The sequence below is a fragment of the Amblyraja radiata genome, chromosome 35, assembly GCF_010909765.2.
Source record: "Amblyraja radiata isolate CabotCenter1 chromosome 35, sAmbRad1.1.pri, whole genome shotgun sequence".
NCBI classification, from domain to species: domain Eukaryota; kingdom Metazoa; phylum Chordata; class Chondrichthyes; order Rajiformes; family Rajidae; genus Amblyraja; species Amblyraja radiata.
The window spans coordinates 18,084,071-18,106,224 of record NC_045990.1 but is presented as its reverse complement, the minus strand read 5'-3'; the positions used below and the strand labels follow the sequence as shown (position 1 = coordinate 18,106,224).

At 45.9% G+C, this 22,154-nt stretch overlaps 1 protein-coding gene across 4 annotated transcripts; it reads right to left on the bottom strand.

Annotated features, from left to right (window-relative positions):
• Positions 1–1,089: 1,089 nt before the first annotated feature.
• LOC116991983 (trichohyalin-like) lies at positions 1,090–22,041 on the bottom strand. 4 transcript variants are annotated; one of them, XM_033051013.1, is made up of 5 exons: positions 21,834–22,041; positions 13,421–13,484; positions 10,805–10,867; positions 8,484–8,546; positions 1,090–2,204 (listed from the first exon to the last, which is right to left on the bottom strand). In XM_033051013.1, the coding sequence occupies exons 2-5, from the start codon at positions 13,458–13,460 to the stop codon at positions 1,480–1,482; spliced, it is 891 nt and encodes a 296-aa protein (XP_032906904.1). In that variant the 5' UTR covers positions 13,461–13,484; positions 21,834–22,041; the 3' UTR covers positions 1,090–1,479. The 4 variants fall into 4 exon arrangements, with proteins under 4 accessions (XP_032906904.1, XP_032906905.1, XP_032906907.1 ...); XM_033051014.1 differs by lacking the exon at positions 21,834–22,041 and adding an exon at positions 13,746–14,213 and having other exon boundaries at positions 13,421–13,511; XM_033051016.1 differs by lacking the exon at positions 10,805–10,867 and having other exon boundaries at positions 21,834–22,040.
• Between the last annotated feature and the right edge of the window lie 113 nt (positions 22,042–22,154).

Sequence of the window (22,154 nt, the reverse complement as noted above, 5' to 3'; positions counted from 1 at the left end):
GTTTGTTTGTTAGTGAGGCCTTGCTTTGTGCAAGTTGGCGCTCACGTTGTTTGCATAATTTCTGTGACTACACGCCAAATGGTTACCGCTGTTGTTAAGCACCTTTGAACATGATCAAGGCGCCTAGATAAACGCATCCTCTCTTCTATATGTTAATCACAAATGTAATATTTTTTCAACTGAAGTTATATAATGTGCAAACATTTTACCACAATTAGAATCGCAACCTGGAGCAACGTTAAACAGCTAAAAACACTATGATCGGACACTTGGAGCACAATTTGAAACAGAACGCGGCCTCATTAACGCAGAAAACACAATGATGGCACAGAATTTTCCCCAAGGTCTCCTCATAAAAGCAGTTCCCCACACTTATTAAAATGATAAACACAGACTCTAACATGTGGGGAGGAGACATGTTGTCACAACCCCCCCCCCCCCCTCCCCCTCCCATTGTATGGAAAATGGAGATTGGTAACCAATAAAAAGCAAACTAATCATTGCAGATACAGCAATACTTAGTAATAAATGAAGGCAACAATTCTCCAAAGTACCGTGGACACTCAGAGCAATTGTTGGTCCAGAGATTCCGTCATTGGCAACAAACATGGCAGAGTTTCGAGTGCAGACCACATTCGGGACATGGCTGGTCCAATTCTCACCATCTCTTTGCCCTTTCCATACCCTTCAAAATAGTCCACGGAACGCAACTTGATCCAATTCTCTGCCCCGGGTCCTCAGTCCCAAGACTACACAAGGTCCGTGGCTTATGAATCGCGTGTGCCCCAGCAGTACGACACAGAGCGGAAATTTCAAACAGGCTTGAAATTTGCAATTGAAATGGATTAAAGTTCATGTTACCAGCAGCGTACTATATAATGAAACATTTCTTGCATATTCTTTACCGAAGAGAATGCTCTTCCAAGCAGGGGGCTAAAAGACCAGCGCCTGCTTCTATTTCTCATGTGTGGGAAGGAACTGCAGATGCTGGTTTACACTGAAGATAGACACAAAATGCTGGAGTAACTCGGCGGGACAGGCAGCATCTCTGGATGGGAGGAACTGGCGACGTTTCAGGCCGAAACCCTTCTTCAGGTCTCGAGCCGAATCGTCACCCATTCCTTCTACCCAGAGACGCTGCCTGTCCCGCTGAGTTACTCCAGCATTTAGTGTGCTCAGTTGCTATTGCCAAGGAATCAAACATATAGCTCCCACTTCGAGTGGTTAACTTGAGAGTGGTCTCCAGGTTCCCAATTGTGACAATATTATTTAAGTCATCGGATCACCAAACCACCATGAATTGAGATGGATTTCATCCACCATTTCCACGTATGGAGATTAATCCCAAGTCTTACAGCAGAGAATCGTTTTGATGCAACCAGCAGTGGTTCACAAGCTAAAACAGGCAAGCGTTATTGGGGAAAGATTTCAGCTTTAGGAATTACGTGTTGATCAGGTTTAAAAATCCAGCGGTCCTTTTCATTTCCTGGGCTCCATGTCCTGCTGGAAGCAGCACCTGGGGGCGTCTCTGTTGTGGAGTCGTTCATCCTGGGTGCCATCCGCCATCCCCCTGTCCACCAGCAGGTGGCAGCGCTTGTCTCTGTCTTCCTGCATTTCCTGATGGGTGAACTGTCTCATGGCCTCCCAAATCCTGCACAACATGTCTTCCTTCTCACCCTCGTTCTTCTGCAGCCGCCGGTTCTTGATCCCCTCCCAGTTCTTGCGCAGCCGCTTCTTGCGCTGCTCCTCGGTCTCCAGCTCCCGCCGCTTCTTGATGCCGTCCCAGTTCCTCTGCAGCCGGTGTTTCCGCTGCTTCTCGGTCTCCTCCAGGCGCCGGACTTTGGTCAGCTCCCAGTTCTTCCGCAGCCGTTCCTGCCGCTGCTCCTGAGACTCCAGCTGCCGCCGGCCCTTGATCAGATCCCGGTTCTTGCGCAGCCGCTCGTCCCGCTGCTCCTCGGACTCCATGTCGCGGTAGCGCTTCATCGCCTCGCGGTTCTTGCGAAGCCGGTCATCTCGCTGCTCGTCCGACTCCATCTGCCGGCGCATTCTCATCGCCTCCTTGTTCTTGCGCAGCCTGTCTGCTCTCTGATCCTCCGTCTCTTCTTCCCGGTGCTTCTTCATAGCCTCCCTGTTCTTCTTCAGCTTCTCTTCTTTCTTCAAATCCACAGCCTGTTTCTCCGCGAATAGCTCCCCGATCACTGGATCTTAAAATCAAAGCCACAACAAATTGTGTTTAAAATGGTGACAGTGGGTAGCTTTGACAAATAAACTATATTACAATGAGATATGAATTTTAAAAGAACTTGTTCTGATTTGGACAAATATAAGACAAATATAAGGGACATATTTTAACAAGTGGGGGCACTGAAGCATGATAGTGGAAAGGAAGCACAATTTACAGTTTAGTTTAGAGATACAACATGGAACCAGGCCCTTCGGCCCACCTAGTCCATGCCGACCAGCGACCCCCGCACACTAGGGGCAATTTTACAATTTTTTTTTACCTAAGCCAATTAACCTACAAACCTGAATGTCTTTGGAGTGTGGGAGGAAAGCGCAGGTCCTGGAGAAAACCCACACAGGTCACGGGGAGCACGTACAAACTCCTTACAGACAGCACCCGTAGTCAGGATGGAACATGAGTTTCTGGCGCTGTGAGGCAGCAACTCTACCGCTGTGCCCCCGTGCCAGTATAAAAAGGGTAATCATCCAAGTGCCCATGTCATTATGTTCCCGATGTTGGGGGAGTCCAGAACCAGGGGCCACAGATTGAGAATAAGGAGTAAGCCATTTAGAACGGAGACAAGGAAACACTTTTTCTCACAGAGAGTGGTGAGTCTGTGGAATTCTCTGCCTCAGAGGGCAGTGGAGGCAGGTTCTATGGATGCTTTCAAGAGAGAGCTAGATAGGGCTCATAAAGATAGCGGAGTCAGGGGCAGTTATTTCTTGGACAAAACTAATGTCAGTCCAAGACTGCTTCACATTCAATCGGATGGTTAATAGTACATCTTAGCTGTGCTGTTTGGCTCAGTAGCTCCAGTCTGTTACACAGTCTGACAGTCAAACCAATACCCTCGGCTGTGTAGGATGGGAATGTGCTTTTTCGTCATGTATAAGATGTTCCTTTTTTCCTAGCCCCTCTGCCTTTGCCATGTCGCTTGCCGCAGGTATCCTGTTACATCCAGAGCAGCCTAGAGGCTAGGCGTTTGCAGGTACACGGAGGCATGCCTTCAATGTAGCAGTGTTTACAGTATGTCTGCAATTTTCCCAGTCCTCGTATGCCTCTCTGTGGCATGGTTTATGATTGGTCTGAATGACACGCTTGATTGATAGACAATAGGTGTAGGAGTAGGCCATTCGGCCCTTCGAGCCAGCACTGCCATTCAATGTGATCATGGCTGATCATCCCCAATCAGTACCCCGTTCCTGCCTTCTCCCCATATCCCCTGACCGCTATATTTAAGAGCCCTATCTAGCTCTCTCTTGAAAGCATCCAGAGAACCTGCCTCCACAATGAGATATGAATTTTAAAAGAACATGTTCTGATTTGGACAAATATAAGACAAATATAAGGGACATATTTTAACAAGTGGGGGCACTGAAGCATGATAGTGGAAAGGAAGCACAATTTACAGTTTAGTTTAGAGATACAACATGGAACCAGGCCCTTCGGCCCACCTAGTCCATGCCGACCAGCGACCCCCGCACACTAGGGGCAATTTTACAATTTTTTTTTACCTAAGCCAATTAACCTACAAACCTGAATGTCTTTGGAGTGTGGGAGGAAAGCGCAGGTCCTGGAGAAAACCCACACAGGTCACGGGGAGCACGTACAAACTCCTTACAGATAGCACCCGTAGTCAGGATGGAACATGAGTCTCTGGCGCTGTGAGGCAGCAACTCCACCGCTGTGCCCCCGTGCCAGTATAAAATGGGTAATCATCCAAGTGCCCATGTCAGAGAATGTGGACAGAAGGGCCTGTTTCCGCGCTGCATCTCAAAAGTCTAAAGACTTTCCCCCTTCTTGCACCTCACAAAGTTTACTGTCAGTGTTTACCTAAACTGTAGGTATCGTTTATCTGTTCAAACATCTACAGGATGTGGTGATGCCCACAAGATCAGGAACTAATGCTCAACTCTAATGAGGCTCAAGCTATCTGGCCTGTTTGTGACCGAGTGATTTCACATCAAAGTTACCACACGGAGTGGGTCTGAAGCAATCAATAAGCCAGACCCAGCAAGGACATTGAGCTTCATTTCTTGATGGGGAATTAATGACTAGGTGGCGTGTACTAACAATTTGGTCATTTTAAAATCATCACTAATGCAACTTTCCCCCAGACAAGAAAACTGGTATAATTTCCCCAGCTGTCGTGCTGAAAATTAGAGTTCAAATTTCCCAATTATCAATCCAAGTTCCTGCGTTATTGACCAAGATGCCCCTGTATCATTAGATTTCTTGTGTAGGAAGGAACTGGAGATGCTGGTTGAAACTGAAGATAGACACAAAAAGCCGGAGAAACTTGGCAGGTCAGGCAGCGTCTCTGGAGAAAAGGAATAGGTGACATTTTGGGTCAAGACCCCTCTGAAGAAGAACATAAGGGTCTGGCAGATCAGTTCCCATAGCCGACTTTGTGGGCCGGTATCTGAGTGGGACAGGCAGCATCTCTGGAGAGAAGGAATGAGTGACGTTTTGGGTCAGTCTGAAGAAGGGTGTCAACTTGAAACGTCACCCATTCCTTCTCTCCAGAGATGTTGCCTGTCCCGCTGAGTTACTCCAGCTTTTTGTGTCTATCTTTCATTAGATTTCCTGATGTGTTCAGCAATCTAAATTGTTTTTTTCTGTGGTTCGGGATTGACATTTTTCCTGGTATGTTGCAATGCAGCAAGCCCAAGATCGGATGGGTCCACCAGAGTTAAAGATCGCTGCCAGTCAATACAAAGCATTCCGGAGTCTGAAGAAGGGTTTCGGCCCGAAACGTTGCCTATTTCCTTCGCTCCATAGATGCTGCCGCACCCGTTGAGTTTCTCCAGCACTTTTGTCTACCTTCAATTTTCCGCAGTTCCTTCTTGAACAAAGCATTCCCATGACACCTCCACAAGCCTGTTAGAGTGATCTTTGGCAGAGACCCAGTTACGTTTTCTCAAAGGCCGACTGGATGATTTCCCACACGTTACCCATTTGTAGGCATTCTAGTTATTGCCAAGGCAACAACGTCTATTTTGTGCTTCAGACCAGAGCTGCGCTGGCCATTTTGCAGCTTGAATCACCTTGACCAGATTGCTCTCATCACAATGTGACAGAAGGAACTGCAGGTGCTGGTTTATACCAAAGATAGACACAAACTGCTGGAGTAACTTAGCGGGACAGGCAGCATCTCTGGAGAGAAGGAATAGACGACATTTTGGATCGAGACCCTTCATGTCTGATGATGATGGGGGGTCTCGACTCAAAACATCACCTATTCCTTTTCTCCAGAGATGCTGCATAACCCTCAGTTACTCCAGCATTTTCTGTCTATCTTCTTTGCGATCATCACAAAAGGTGTGTGTCCCCCGGGACCAATACAATCTGGCTAAACGAAAGCCTTCATCTCAGAGAGGTGACCCCAGGGTCGGACATGGGACTTGATACCAGTCAGGCGGGTACAAGTTCTTGCCTTCCTTCACATTGCAGTGCTAGGTAGAAAACAATACAAGGGGTTTGCAGGATGGAGGCAACATTGCAAAGCAAGCAGGGCTGGAGAGTTCCAGCGTAGGATGAGCCGACTTACTTTCTAGCTTCAAGCTGAAAAGCAATATCTGTAGTAACTTGACGTCTAGTCCCCAACTTCAATCCCTTGATTTTTTCTCTACTTTGCTGCTGAATCTGAGCGTTTTGAGGCCTGATCCAGGTCTTCACTACACAACTATTAACACACCTACACAGAGAGGGTTGCAATTTATATTCCTTGTCAGGAGCAAACTCATCTGCTTAAGATTTCAATTCATGGCGTCCTCCACCAAATAACAAATATAAATCTGCTTTACATTGTAATAACATTAAAGCACACAATTGTCGGTCTCTACTTGATTAGCGGACCTCAGTGGCAAGAGTCCTGGCCCGGTGCGGAACAGGAAAAGGGGGAAGGAGCTAAAACAAAGAATAAGTCAGGGTTTCATGATGTGAAAATCAGATAGAAACAGGTTCATGTTCAGCTGCATTGCCCGACTTTAAATAGTCTGTCCGAGTTCCCTGCTCTCAGAGAATGACCAGTGGCACATACTGGAGAGGAATCTCGACTCCGAACCAAACACGGGTATGAGTCGATGTTAATGAGTGGCGTAAGCTAAACGGTAAGGAAATTAGAAATAACTTGACATTCTTAGCCCGCAAGGTTTCAGCAAGTTTACAAGCACATGCAGTGAGAATCGTGGCTGTTGAGTAGGTTTTTAGACGAGTGCCTTGTGAATTTGACTGGGAGAGAAAGATAGTAACAGATTTAAAACTGAAGAACTGAGAACAGTTTGATACGGTTGTGTCGTTTGCTGGGCCAATTCCAAGGAGCACTGAGATCCAGCCAAAATACTTTCATGACATGAAAGAGCATTAGCACAACTTTTAATTTTAACAAACGCGCGATGGCGGTTAAATTACGTAAATACTCACTTTTCATCCCAGTTTTAAAATACCACCAGAAAATGGTGGGTCGGTGCCTCCCTTAATCCAGACAAAATTACGAGAGTGCACTCGAAATCTCCCCTGGAAGTCCCCCCAAAAAATGTGGTCTTAGGCCAGGTTAGTCAGCCGATCTCTACCTCACCGTGACCTCCGCGGCCGATCAGCGGGTTGAATTTGACTACTGCAGCCGCGGCTCTGGCCCGGCAGATCTGTTCCCACGGCCAACTTTGCGGACTAGTGTCTTGTTAGTCCGGCAAAACGGATAAATGGAAAGGCTCTGGAACCAAGGATGCTGGAAAAAACGGCGGTGGGCCTGTACTGAATATCCCCACCCTCATGGGGGCAATTAAACCTCTGCACCCTGACCATGGGTGAAGCCTCTAGATCACCACTAGTACCAAATACTGTTATGTACCACTGCTGTAATGCTATCCTAACCTGGCTATAATATATGCTGGTGACTACTGTTGGTGTGTGTTTCATTTTGGATGAAGAGCCAATAGATTATGAATTACAGATTATGTTCATGAACCAATAGATTTGGCAGCATAAGTGCCAAATCGTCAGAATTAGAAAATATTTCTAAACAATTGCATTTTGTCGGATGCAAGTGTGGTCAAATATGGTAAATTTGATTGGGTCAGTGTAACAGGAAAGAGATTGCAGAGTAACTAGTTCAAGGATGCCAGCACGTTCAAGGACAAAGCATGAAAGGACATTCAAAATGGAGATGAGGAGGAATTTCTTTAGCCAGAGGGTGGTGAATTTGTGGAATTCATTGCCACATACAGCTGTGATGGACAAGACATTGGGTGTTTTTTAAGGCAGAGATGAATAAGTTCCTGGTTGGGAAGGGCACTGAGCTTTTTCCCCCCAAAGTTTATTATATTGTTTACAGAGTACTATGTTTACATGTTTAAGAAGGAACTGCAGATGCTGGAAAATTGAAGGTGGACAAAAATGCTGGAAAAGTTTTTGAAGGAAATATGAAGGAAATAGGCAACGTTTCGGGTCGAAACTCTTCTTCAGACTGCTGTCTGAAGTCACACATCACATCATCACATGTCACACGTCAGTCTGAAGAAGGGTATCGACCCAAAACGTTGCCTATTTCCTTCGCTCCATAGACGCTGCCTCACCCGCTGAGTTTCTCCAGCATTTTTGTCTACAGTGTTTACATATTGTGTTGTGCTGCTGCAAGTAAGAATTTCATTGTCCTATCTGGGACAGATGACAATAAAACACTTATTATAGTCTAAGCAGAATGGGGCTGAATCGATCTTTTATTCTAAATGCCATCACAAACTAGCAATTGGTCTCTTTCTGAGCCGGAAAAACTCAGCAGGTACGGCAGCATCTATGGAGCGAAGGAAATAGGCAACATTTCGGCCCGAAACGTTGCCTATTTCCTTCGCTCCATAGATGCTGCCGTACCCGCTGAGTTTCTCCAGCAATTTTTGTCTACCTTCGATTTTCCAGCATCTGCAGTTCCTTCTTGAACTCTTTCTGAGCCTTTTGATTCGATAAGGAAGAAATTGGACATGGAGACGAAGATGTGCCTGGCAGAAGGTTCTCAGTCATGCTATGGTTAGCTGCAGTAGTGGTCTGTCACAATGCAACAGGCCCAGAGAAGATCCAGCAGCACATTAGGAGTAAGAACAGCGTCAGCATTTTTACAAAATGTTATCAAATGAGCCAGGAGAGTGAGTGAGTGAGCTGAAAATATTAATTTCAATTAATTTCAACGTACCGCATGTCACACAAATGATTTTTTTTTTTAAATTATGGCTTTTTAATTGAAACATTGACATATAAAAGTTACCTTGTAGAAGTGGAAGGCCTTTCAAAGAGAGCTCAGTCATAGTTCTCCTGAGTTGATCCCAATCTAAAGATTTTGAAACAGTGCACATTTAGTGAACATACTTCAATGGTTGGCAAAGTGCTGGCAATATCTGAAGTTTCTGGTGAACCAACATCGCTATAAAATGCTGTCACATCCTTGAAGGACGTCTCAGTTTTTGGACCAGAATTCATGTAATAATTTATTTGCTTTCAAACACAACTACAGATAACAACTATGGTACAATATTGCAGTAGTTCCTAAGACTAACTTTGTTTAAATTTAGAAAAAATCATGAGTGACATTGTTGAACCTTTGGTTAAAATTGATACGACTTGGGGAAGATTTAATCAACATTGTCACACAACATAAATTGCTCCCTCTCCAGCCGTTATAAAAACTATTTTACCTTCATATGGTGGAACGGACTTGATGACAAACAGGGACTTCAATTGTTGAAATTCTCTGCTCAGATTCTGTTTTGCTTTCTTTTTTTTTCTAGTTTAGGGGGGTTTTGTTTCTTCCTTTTTCCTCTTTTTTTTTCTTTTTATCTTTTTTACATATATAAGTTTTCTTTTAAACATTTAACTACATTAGTTAAATTCAGCCTGAACCCAGGACTAGATGAATCGTTGTGTTCTCTGACCTACGGACCTATCTCCTAAGTTGTATTATTGATAGTTTATCCTATTTTTCTCATTTCTTTCTTTCTTTCTTTATTTTTCCTATCTATAAATATAAATAAATAAGTAGAGGCAATGTTAATAGGTAACCGGTAAAGGAGGATCCCAGCTACTTTGGTAACTGGGTCCCTGGAAACCTGGATATTTAATATGTAACCGCTAAACAAAGCCTGTATTGGTTTGGACTATGATTTGCAGATGCCTCTAATAAAAAATTATTTAAAATTTTTTAAAAAACTACATTTACATAGATTCAATGTGTATTTTGACACTGGACTCATATTTCGGTTTTATCTGTTATTAATATAATCCTGATCCCTATGTATCAATATCATTGTTATGTTTATCATTATTCTTTTTGTTTTGTTTTTGTATTTGGAAAAAAAACAAATAAAAAGATTTTAAAAGAAAAGAAAAGAAAGACTAACTTTAAGGATGAGTTAGCAGTCAGCATATTAATTCTGTAGGAAGGAACACCTGATGCTGGTTTAAACCGAAGATAGACACAAAAAGCTAGAGTACCTCAGGGGGTCAGGCAGCATTTCTGGGCAAAAGGAACTGGTGATGTTTTGGGTCGAGACCCTCTTCTGAAAAAGTCACATATTCCTTTTCTCCATAGTTGCTGTCTGACCCGTTGAATTACTCCAGCTTTTTGCATCTATCTTTAGAATATTAATAGTGCACCTTGAAGTTACAAGCATTTCAAAAAATACTTCTTAAAGTAGACAGAAGCTCACAGTCTGAAGGGACTCGACCCAAAATGTCCCCCATTCCTTCTCTCCAGAGATGCTGCTTGTCCTGCTGAGTTACTCCAGCATTTTGTGTCTATCTTAGCCCATTGAAACAGTTTTTAAATGGTCCATAACTCTTAGAATCACAAATTTGCAAAATGGATGACAGCAAGCCTTCCACTGCAAAGAAAAATTTAAAACCCACAATAATAGTGCATATTAATATCAGGAATGATGGTTTATTTTCTTCCTCTGCTTACTAAATATTCCCGAGACTCTGCACAATAAAAATCTGACGTTATTTTTTTTTAGTTTATTTTTAGTTTAGAGATACAGCGCGGAAACAGGCCCTTCGGCCCACCGAGTCCGCGCTGACCAGCGATCCCCGCACACTAACACTATCCTACACCCACTAGGGGCAATTTTTACATTTACACTAAGCCAATTAACCTACAAACCCGTACGTCTTTGGAGTGTGGGAGGAAACCGAAGATCTCGGAGAAAACCCACACAGGTCACTGGGAGAACGTACAAACTCCGTACAGACAGCACCCGTAGTCGGGATCGAACCCGAGTCTCCGGCTGCATTCGCTGTAAGGCAGTAACTCTACCGCTGCGCCAATGTGACCGTCCCTTTTGTTTTACGAAATGCAGAAGTCACCCGTGCCATCTTCCCAAGTCACCAGTGCACTCTTCCCAATCATCTACCCATGCCCCAACACCAACCACATTCTGCTCCAACACTCGGTGGGCGATGGATGGCTCTGTAGTTGCTTGTCGCCCTCCAATACTCCACCCAAGCGCTATGATTTCTGGGGCATAAGCAGCACGTTTGGCTACGGGAAGCATCACGGTTGTACCCACTTATGGCCAATCTGACGTTCCGTACCTTGGGTGAAGTACGGAAGGGCCACTGGCACTTGTGGAACCATACCCCAGCAGGAGGCAGCCCCTGCAGGAAAAGCAGGAAGAAAATTGACGGGGCACCAATACAAAAAGTTTGAAAACACAGTCTCTATTACTCAGCACCATCACCCTCCAGATAGCAATAATTCCAACTGCTTCCAAACTCCAACAGCCAGAACAGATCGACAAAATACATGGGGAATACACTTCGGGGGAGAAAAACAGGCAATATATGGTGGGATTCCATGGCAACAGATCAATCTTCGATTGTACACCACAGATTCCCGAAGGTAACTTAATTGAGTGAACCAGCATTCTGGATTCTTCATTACCATGGGATAGAATACAAATGCAGGGAGATTATTCTTGAATTGTATAGATTACTAGACCAAGTGCAGACCCGTTGGGTCTGTTCCCCCAGCGTGCGGTTGTGGGGGGGGGGGGGGGGGGAGGCGGCACGCAGCGTCACACACACTAACTATCCCCCCCCCGCACTCACGCTAATTACCCCCTTGATATTATATTAATATTATTAATTTGCTCCTTTTACCCCATAACCACCCTATCTACTGACGCATAGCCCCCAACTTGCAGTCACATCTAGAGAGGGGGGGGGGGGGTAGAGAGTGAGGGCAGAGAGAGAAGGGGCAGAGGCAGAGAGAGAGACAGAGACACAGAGAGAGGGGCAAGAGGGATAGGGGGGTGGAGAGGAGGATAAGAGGGAGGGTCGGTGAGGGGGGAAAGGTGGGTGAGGAGGGGAGGAAAGAGAGAGGGTGAGAGTGAGGGGGGGGAGAAAAAGAGGGGAGAGAGAGGGGGGGAGGGAAGAGGAGAGGGGGGGAGAGGAGAGGGGGGGGAGAGGAGAGGGGGGGGGAGGCAAGGGGGAGAGAGGAGAGGGGGGGAGAGGAGCGAGGGGGGGGAGAGGAGAGGGGGGGAGAGGAGAGGGGGGGAGAGGAGAGGGGGGAGAGAGGAGAGGGGGGGAGAAGAGAGGGGGGAGAGGAGAGGGGGGGAGAGGAGAGGGGGGGGAGAGGAGGGGGGGGAGAGGAGGGGGGGAGAGGAGAGGGAGGGGGAAGAGGAGAGGAGAGGGGGGAGAGGAGAGGGGGTGAGGTGAGGGGGAGAGGAAAGGAGGGGAGGAGAGGGAGGGGGAGAGGAGAGGGAGGTGGAAGAGGAGAGGGAGGGGGAGAGGAGAGGGGGGAGAGGAGAGGGGGGAGAGGAGGAGGGGGGAGAGGAGAGGGGGGAGAGGAGAGGGGGAGAGGAGAGGGGGGAGAGGAGAGGGGGGAGGAGGAGAGGGGAGGAGAGGAGAGGGGAGGGGGAGAGGAGAGGGGAGGGGGAGAGGAGAGGGGAGGGGGAGAGGAAAGGGGGAGGGAGAACCTAAAAAACATTTTAGAACCAAAAAAGACACATTCTGCAAGCATTGTAGAACCAAAAGAGACACTTTTTGCAAACATTTTAGAACCAATAAACACTTTTTGCAAACATTTTTAGAACCAATAGACACAGTCTGCAAGCGTTTTAGAAGGACACTTACATTGAGTAGACATGTGTTCAGTGTTATTCACAGCTCAGAGAAACGTGACCCTCTGCCTTCCTCCAGTTTGCAGACACTTCCTGATTTTATAGTCCTCCCCCCTGCCGCCAGCAGGGGCAGCAGAAAGAATGGGGAATTTTGTAAAATCATTAATATCTCTGTCATTTTTCATCGACGGGAAAAATCCTCGCCACACATGCGGCGGAGGGGGGCTCCGAGCAAGGTGGCCAAAAATGACGGCCGTAGGTGGCGGCAGCACAGATGGCCAAAACCGGTCAAGAACAGACTTTTAGTAATATAGATAGATTGTTTAGGCTGCAGCTACAGACAATGCCGCCCTCAGTATCCTGTGCTCCAAGGAATAAAGTCCTAGTCTGCCCAACCTCTCTCCGGCCTTCATGTCTTGGTAATATCCCTACCCAGGGGGGTAAATTTATTGATTGTGGATTTGTACATATTTTTGTACATATTATTTCTCATTGACTGTGTTTGGTTCTGAGATACCAGTATCTGTTCATCATTAGTTGTTCATAAATAAGTGAAATAACATTGCTATGTGCTATTAAAGTTGCCAGGGGTAAACGGGATGGAAAAGGTTGGGAATCCCTGCCAAAGCTGGACAGCATTCGATTGGAATCCAGTTGACTCATTTCCCAAGCACTATCGTACAATCTCCAGGAAGTCAGAAAGTGGCATCCCCATGGCTTCCTCGGTCTTCTTCCCATCCTCTTTCATTAAAGGCAGTGGTACATAATAACTTTCAAAGTAGTAAATGCAGATCTAGTGAAAGAGTCTTTCTAATCAGCGTGAAGTGACCTGTACATCAGGAACATGGCATATTTTGCCTTGCACGTACTATGTTTTGGAATGGTTTCCTCTGGAAGCCACAGTCAAACTCTTTCTTCTCCTCCTCCTTTACCTCCCCCCCCCCCCATCCATCCACCTCCCATCTCCATGCACCCAAAAGAATATTAATAGAGATAGATTGTACAAAACACAGGTATTCACATCGTTCCATTGCGCAATGGATTTTTCTTTGTATCTAGACATTTTTAGAGATGTTAAAGGTCTTACCACAAAGAAAAGGATGTCCATTTGAAGACAGCTCATTCATACTTCTTCAGGGAGAATCCTGTTTCTACAAAGAAAAGCGCTGAAATATTACTATATTAAATATTTTAAAAAGCTGACATATTCTCGGCCTCAGAGGGCGGTGGAGGCCGGTTCTCTGGATGCTTTCAAGAGAGCTAGATAGGGCTCTTAAAGATAACAGAGTCTGGGGATATGGGGAGAAGGCAGGAATGGGGTACCGATTGGGGATGATCAACCATGATCACATTGAATGGTGGTGCTGGCTCGAAGGGCCAAATGGCCTACTCCTGCACCTATTGTCTATTACCTCTTACAATGCAAATGGCCTCCTGAACTAATTTTAAATCGCGACAAAAACATGGATTTAAACTCGGTACTCAGCAGGTAATATAGTATCTCTGGAGGACATGGATAGGTGACGTTTCCCTTCTGAGGGCCTGAAGACGGATCCCGACTTGAAACATCGCTTATCCGTGTCCTCCAGAGTTGCTGTCTCACCTGCTGAGTTCTCCATCACTGTGTATTACACAACACAGTTCAACAGTAACAACTCTTCAAAGAGACATCATTGGTTGCAAGCCTTTCAAGGGCACGTACAAAATTAAAAATAGCCCTCAATATAAATTCAAGTTTTTAAAAATATCATATTGCACAGTGCTACCAAGGTTTAGCCGTCTTGCTTTGAGGCCATAAAATCAAATGATTATTAACTCAACACACCACATCCGACTTAGCACTGTCACGTAACGTGTGAGTTCTCTGGAAAACCGTTGTGAATTTCTGGATCATTGGGACTTCTTTTGGGGAAGGTGGGACCTGTACAGAAAGGATGGGTTGCACTTGAACCCGAGGGGGACCAACATCCTGGCGGGGAAATTTGCAAAGGTCACTGGGGAGACTTTAAACTAGAATGGTTGGGGCGAGGGACTCAAATAGAGAAAGCTAGTAGACCGAATGGGAGGCAGGAAGCAGAAAAGGGAAGCACTCGGGCACAAGAGGAGAAAGAAAAAAAAGGAAATAAACAGAGAAGAAGAGACGGGGGGTTTCTTAAATGTGCATATTTTAATGCTAGGAGCATTGTAAGAAAGGTGGATGAGCTTAGAGTCTGGATAGACACCTGGAAGTATGATGTTGTGGCGATCAGTGAAACATGGTTGCAGGAGGGCTGTGATTGGAAACTAAATATTCCAGGATTTCGTTGCTTCAGGTGTGATAGAATTGGAGGGGCAAGAGGTGGTGGTGTTGCATTGCTAGTCAGGGAAGATATTACAGCAGTGCTTTGGAAGGATAGATTGGAGGGCTCATCTAGGGAGGCTAGGGAAGCGGAAAATCAAAATGTGACAGGAGGATCCAAAATGTGTGAAGATAAAGCTCTAGATGTAAAAGGGGCAAAAACGGAAAGGAAGGGTAGTAAAAATCATCTGAAAGTGCTTTATCTAAATGCACGGAGTATTCGAAATAAGATAAATGAATTAACGGTGCAATTAAGTATATATAGTTATGATATCGTGGCCATTACGGAGACATGGCTGCAAGGGGATCAGGACTGGGAGTTAAATATAGAGGGGTACTCGACAATTAGAAAAGATAGACAGGAAAGAAAGGGAGGAGGGGTGGCCCTTTTAATAAGGGAGGGAATAACGGCAATAGAGAGGAAGGATATTGCGTTGAAGGATCAGGATAGTGAAACAGCTTGGGTACAGATAGAGAATAACAAGGGGAAAAAAACACTAGTGGGTGTAATTTATAGACCTCCAAATAGCTGTGACGCTGTTAGTCAGAACATAAATCTGCAAATAGTTGACGCATGTAAAAAGGGAACTGCTGTAATCATGGGGGACTTCAATTTTCATATTAATTGGGCAAACCAAACTGGGCAGGGTAGACTAGAGGAAGAGTTTATAGAATGTATTAGAGACGGGTTCCTAGAACAGTATGTCACAGAACCGACAAGGGGGGAGGCAATCTTGGATCTGGTCCTGTGTAATGAAGCAGGATTAATTAAAAATGTCATAGTTAGGGACTCGTTGGGAACAAGTGACCACAATATGGTCGAATTCCATATTCAAATAGAAGGGGAGCAGGTTGAAACTCAGGCTAGGGTGCTTAGTCTAAATAAGGGGGATTATGAAGGTATGAGGACTGAGCTGATCAAAGTTGACTGGGATAGCAGACTCAAGAATAAGACGGTACATGAGCAGTGGTGTACGTTTAAGGATCTACTGTATAACCTTCAAGAAAAATTTATTCCTATGAAGAAAAAAAGGGGTAAGGGTAAGAACAGTCAGCCATGGCTCAGTAAAACTATAAAGGATAGTATTCGGCTGAAGGCAAGGGCATATAAGGTAGCCAGAGATAGTGGGAGGGTAGAGGATTGGGAAGCATTTAAAGGTCAGCAAAAAATAACTAAGAGATTAATTAAGACGGGGAAAATAGACTATGAAAGGAATTTAGCGAACAACATAAAAACTAATAGTAAGAGTTTTTATAGCTATATAAAAAGAAAAAGGGTGGCTAAGGTGAACGTTGGTCCATTGGAGGGTGAGACTGGAGAGTTGTTGGTGGGGAACATGGAAATGGCAAAGGCATTAAACGAGTATTTTGTATCAGTCTTCACCATAGAAGACACAAAAAATATTCCAACGCTGGATAAACAGGGGGCGGTAGGAATGGAGGAGCTAAATACTATTAAGATCACCAAGGAGGTGGTATTAGGGAAATTAATGAGACTGAAGGAGGATAAATCCCCTGGGCCTGATGGATTACATCCAAGGGTCTTGAGGGAGATAGCGGTGGGGATTGTGGATGCATTGGTGATAATTTTCCAAAACTCCCTGGAGGCAGGAACGGTCCCAGTGGATTGGAAAATGGCCAATGTAACACCTATATTTAAAAAAGGAAGTAAACAGAAGGCGGGTAACTATAGACCGGTTAGTCTAACATCGGTGGTGGGTAAAATGTTAGAGACAATTATTAAAGAAACACTAACGGGGCACTTGGATAAACATGACTTCATCGGACAGAACCAGCATGGTTTTGTGAAGGGGAAGTCCTGTTTAACGAATCTGCTCGAATTCTTTGAGGAAGTAACAACCCGGGTGGATAAAGGGGAACCGGTGGATGTGGTATACTTGGACTTCCAAAAGGCTTTTGACAAGGTGCCACATAAGAGACTATTGCTAAAAATAAAAATTATGGGATTGGGGGTAATATATTAGCATGGGTAGAGGATTGGCTAACAAATAGGAAGCAGAGAGTGGGGATAAATGGTTCATACTCGGGATGGCAACCGGTAACTAGCGGGGTTCCGCAAGGGTCGGTGCTGGGACCCCAGTTGTTCACAATTTATATAAATGATTTGGAGGAGGGAACCAAGTGTAATATATCAAAATTTGCGGACGATACAAAAATGGGAGGAAAAGTAGGGGATGAGGAGGATAGGAAGAGTCTGCAAAAGGATATAGATAAGCTAGGTGAGTGGGCAACAACTTGGCAGATGAAATTTAATACTAATAAATGTGAAGTCATTCACTTTGGGAAAAAAAATGATAGGGCAAGTTATTTTCTAAATGAGGAGGAGCTGCGTTGTAATGCAACGCAAAGGGATCTAGGGGTAGTAGTACATGAATCACTAAAAGTTAGTATGCAGGTGCAGCAAGCAATCAGGAAGGCCAATGGAGTTTTGGCCTTTATTGCTAGGGGGATTGAGTATAAAAACACGGAGGTCTTGCTGCAGCTGTACACAGTATTAGTGAGACCACATTTGGAATACTGTGTACAGTTCTGGGGTCCATACTTAAGAAAGGATGTACTAGCCCTGGAGGCAGTGCAGCGAAGGTTTACAAGATTAATTCCTGCAATGAGGGGATTGACATATGAGGAAAGGTTAAGTAAGCTGGAACTCTACTCTTTGGAGTTTAGAAGAATGAGAGGCGATCTCATTGAAACATATAAGATCGTGAGGGGCCTTGATCGGGTGGATGCACCGAGGATGTTCCCAATGATCGGGGAAACTAGAACTAGGGGACATAGTTGCAGAATAAGGGGGGGCTCTTTTAAAACTGAGATGAGGAAGAACTTCTTCACCCAGAGGGTGGTTAATTTATGGAATTCACTGCCCCAGGGAGCAGTGGAAGCAGAAACGTTAAATATATTTAAGTCTAAAATAGATGGTTTTTTAGCTGCCAAGGGGATAAGGGGCTACGGGGAGAGGGCAGGGATATGGACCTAGGTATGGTTAGTATAGTAAGACCTGAGTGATCTCCTGGACAAGTGTCGATCGCCTGGATTGGGGTCGGAGAGGAATTTCCCGGATTTTTTTCCCGAATTGGACCTGGGTTTTTATCCGGTTTTTTTGCCTCCCCCAGGAGATCACGCGGTTCTTGGGGTGGAGAGGGGTGATAGCGGTATAAAGGGGAGGGTAGTGTCTTGTGTTCTGTGTCTTGTGTCTACTGTTTGTGGGTAAGTGTGTCTGTTTAGTGTTCAGCCATGAGCGAATGGCGGTGCGGGCTCGACGGACCTGGTGGTCTACTCTCGCACCTACTTTCTATGTTTCTATGTTTTTTCCAGCTCTAGACAGTGCACACTTGGTTCTCATTTATAGCCAGCAGCATAATCAAGGACAAGTCCCATCCTGGTCACTCCCTCTTCTCCCCTCTCCCATCAGGCAAGAGGTACAGAAGTGTGAAAACGCACACCTCCAGATTGACAGTTTCTTCCCAGCTGTTATCAGGCAACTGAACCATCCTACCAACAACTAGAGAGCTATCTTACCTATATATCTACCTACAAAGCCCTCCACCATCTGCCCCCCCCCATATCTCACTGACCTCCTCTCCCCCCTACCAACCCTCACGGTCCCTCAGATCCACATCAGCCGGTCTCCTCTCCATCCACAAGTCCAACCTCCGCAGTTTTGGGGACAGAGCCTTCTCCAGGGCAGCTCCCAGGCTCTGGAACTCCCTCCCCCAACTGATCCGCAATTCCGTGTCTCTCACCATCTTCCAGTCCCGCCTCAAGACCCATCTCTTCACCTCTGCCTATCCTTAGCCCCACGTCCCCCTCCCTTTTCATCTGTGCATTAATTGCCTCATATTGTGTTTTGAATTGAATTCTGTCTTTACTTTGTGTACTAGTCATGTCTCTACTATTTATTTCATTCCCCTTACATGTTTTTCATCTACCTGCTAAATTTTTGTACGGTGTCCTTGAGACTCTTGAAAGGCGCCCACAAATAAAATGTATTATTATTATCTCATTGAAGGACAATCCTTAACCGGACTTTACCTTGCACTAAGGTAGACAAAAGTGCTGGAGAAACTCAGCGGGTACGGCAGCATCTATGGAGCGAAGGAAATAGGCAACGTTTCGGGCCGAAACCCTTCTTCAGACTGATGTGGGGGGGGGGGGGAAGAAGAAGAAAAGAAGAGGAGGAGCCAGAGGGCTGAGGGAGAGCTGAGAAGGGGAGGAGACAGTGAGGGCTACCTGAAATTGGAGAAGTCAATGTTCATATTGCTGGGGTATAAACTGCCCAAGCGAAATATGAGGTGCTGCTTCTCCAATTTCCGGTGGTCCTCACTCTGGCCATGGAGGAGGCCCAGGACAGAAAGGTCGAAGCTTTTCCAAAAATCTGTGTACTGTGGGCGGCCCGACTGAAATCATATATGGTCTTTTCACTGACTGGTTAGAGGGCAAGAAAAAGCTTTCCGTTTCAGTTTATTGTCATGTGTACCGAGGTAGTGAAACGCTTTTGTTGCGTGCTATCCAGTCAGCAGAAAGACAATACATGATTACAATGTACAGATACATAGGGGAATAATGTTTAGTGCATGGTAATGCAAGTAAAGTCCGATCAAGGTTAGTCTGAGGGTCACCAAAGAGGAAGGTAGTAGTTCAGCAGTTCAGGTCAGTACTTCACAGTACCTCGGTACACGTGACAATAAATTAAACTATATTAAGACTGCATTATATAATGGTCAGGTCGGGGGGAGTTCCCCCTGCCACGAGTACCATGTAATCCCGTGCTACCTGCTCCATGGTCGGATAGTCGGCGACTAAAACGTCTCCCCCACCTGGTTTGCCAGGTGAGGAGGGGTCTGTAGACCCCCAGCAGGACCAAAAACAAGAGCTGTCACAGGGCGGATGAGCCAACGGCCACCCACACTTCAGTAGAAGTTGCGATCACTGTCGTACACGGCATTGTAAGGCACCGTGCCCGTTGATGTTTTCAACCATGATGTTGATGATGTTTTATATTTTCCACCAGTTGCAAAATAATGTCCAGAGAACAACAGATATTGTCCGTGCCCAAGAGCCATTTTCATTATACTGCTTACTGGCCTGTCACTGGCATTAGAGTAAACCACAACCCAAATTGGGCTTTTGAACAATTATGCCAACAGCATTAAAAGTCAACATGCACACCCCACCCCTAGCATGTAACAATCCTGCTCCACAAAAATTAAATCCACTGTATTTCACAAAAAAATGTACTTGCTTACAAGCATCACCTTGCTTTCAAAGTTTTAATGTCTGAAGAAGGGTCTCAACCCGAAACGTCACCCGTTCCTTCTCTCCAGAGATGCTGCCTGTCCCACTGAGTTACCCCAGCTTTTTATGTCTATCTTTTTGAGATTATCATTTAGCTAATGTGCTTCGACTGACAATTTGTTAGATGCTGTGGACATTTGCACTGGAGACTATAATGAACAACACACAACCTCAAACTAAATAGTTTATAGTCTATTGTCGCATGCACCGAAGTACAGTGAAAAGCTTTTTTGTTGCATCAGAAATACAGAGGCTACACTGCAAGATGCAAACCACTGGTTAGCCACAAAAATAGGATGGCTGGGTTACAGTTTGCCAAGAAGTACTTAAAAGAGCAACCACAGTTCTGGAAAAAGGTCTTGTGGCCAGATGAGATGAAGATAAACTTATATCAGAGTGATGGCAAGAGTAAAGTATGGAGGAGAGAAGGAACTGCCCAAGATCCAAAGCAAATTCACCTCATCTGTGAAACACGGTGGTGGGGGTGTTATGGCCTGGGTATGTATGGCTCACTTATCTTCATTGATGATACAACTGCTGATGGTAGTAGCATAATAAATTCTGAAGGGTATAGACACATCCAATCTGCTCAAAGTTAATAGTTCTAGCCATTCTTTTCCCAGTTCTCCCACTAGTTTTACTGTATCCACCTACACTCTTTCTTTGTCCCGCCCCCTCCCTTGACATCAGTTTGAAGAAGGGTCTCGACCCGCAATGTCACCCATTCCTTCTCTCCAGAGATGCTGCCTCACCCGCTGAGTTACTACAGCATTTTGTGTTTACCTTCTATCTGCTCAAGTTCAAACAAATGCCTCAAAACGCATTGGGCAGTGGTTCATTCTACAGCAAGACAATAATCCCAAACATACTGCTAAAGCAACATAGGAGTTTTTCAAAGCTAAAAAATGGTCAATTCTTGAATGGCCAAGTCAATCACCCGATGCCTTTTATATGCTGTAGAGAAAACTGAAGGGGTCTAGCCCCCAAAACAAGCATGCTAAAGATGGCTGCAATACAGGCCTGGCAGAGCATCTCCAGAAAAGACACCCAGCAACTGGTGATGTCCATGAATCGCAGACTTCAAGCAGTCATTGTATGTAAAGGATATGCAACAAAATACTAAACAAGACTACTTTCATTTGTATGACATTGCTGTGTCCCAAACATTATGGTTCCCTGACATTTGGGGGGACTATGCATCCACATTGTTGTAATCTCTTCATGGTGAAACCAAAATGTATAAAAATGGCCTTTAATAAAATCTGACAATGTGCACTTTAACTACATGTGATTTGTTTCTTATTACAAATTGTGGCGTACAGAGGCAAATAAATAAAATATGGGTCTTTGTTCGAAACACTATGGAGGGTACTAGTAAGTGGTGGATGTTTCAGACGAGGCGAGATCTGACTACGCTGATGAAAAGCGATTGAAGGTGCACAACTTCATCCACATTTGAATGGCAAAAGAAAGAGCTTTTCTCCTGTAAAATCCCTGAGGGGAATCCCAAATGGCTGTTCAAACAGAATTGCAGCTGGAAGGTGGGCTTCCCCGGAGCTGTGCGGGGGCTAGTGGGCAGGGGGGTGGGTGGATGTGAGGCGGCGGGGATGTGGGGCCCGCTAGTGGGCAGGGGGGTGGGTGGATGTGGGGCCCGGAGTGGGAGGGCGGGTTTGGGGAGGCGGCGGTGGGTGATGGAGACCGGGGGCGGCCTCGGGACGGAGGCGGAGGTGGAGGCCGGGGGCAGCGGCAGCGGGCGGGGTATGAGGAGGAGGAGGAGGAGGGGGGGGGGGGGACGGGACGTCCTCGGGCCGATCCGAGGCGCCGCCGCTTAGGCCGGGACTCTCACTAGCGTCCGCTGTTAAAGGTGATCCGCCATCGCCGTCTCTCCACCCGGCGCTTTAGGCCGAGAGCGCATCCAAGCCACTCCGTTCCTTCCCTTCTGCCGTCGCCGCCTCGGTCGGTCGTTCGCTCGTCTCTCTCTCTCGGGGGGGGGGAAAACACCACCGCAGAACAGGCGATCGCGGCGGCCGCCTGAGCCAGGCGCAAGCGCAGAACCGCCCCCGGAGGCCCCAGCTGTTGGTTGACCGGCGGCCCGAGGTCTGCGCAAGCGCGGGGCTGCGGGGCACCGGGCATGCGCAGAGCGGAAAGGGGGGGAGCTGCGGGGCAC

What these genes read in the sequence shown, in the direction of transcription:
- LOC116991983 (XM_033051013.1), bottom strand. Translation starts at nt 13,460, where the DNA reads ATGAATGAGCTGTCTTCAAATGGACATCCTTTTCTTTGTG. An exon ending in TGGACATCCTTTTCTTTGTG is followed by an intron (nt 10,868 to 13,420) that starts GTAAGACCTTTA and finishes CTTTTCCTGCAG; the next exon opens with GGGCTGCCTCCTGCTGGGGT. An exon ending in CCTTCCGTACTTCACCCAAG is followed by an intron (nt 8,547 to 10,804) that starts GTACGGAACGTC and finishes CAAAATCTTTAG; the next exon opens with ATTGGGATCAACTCAGGAGA.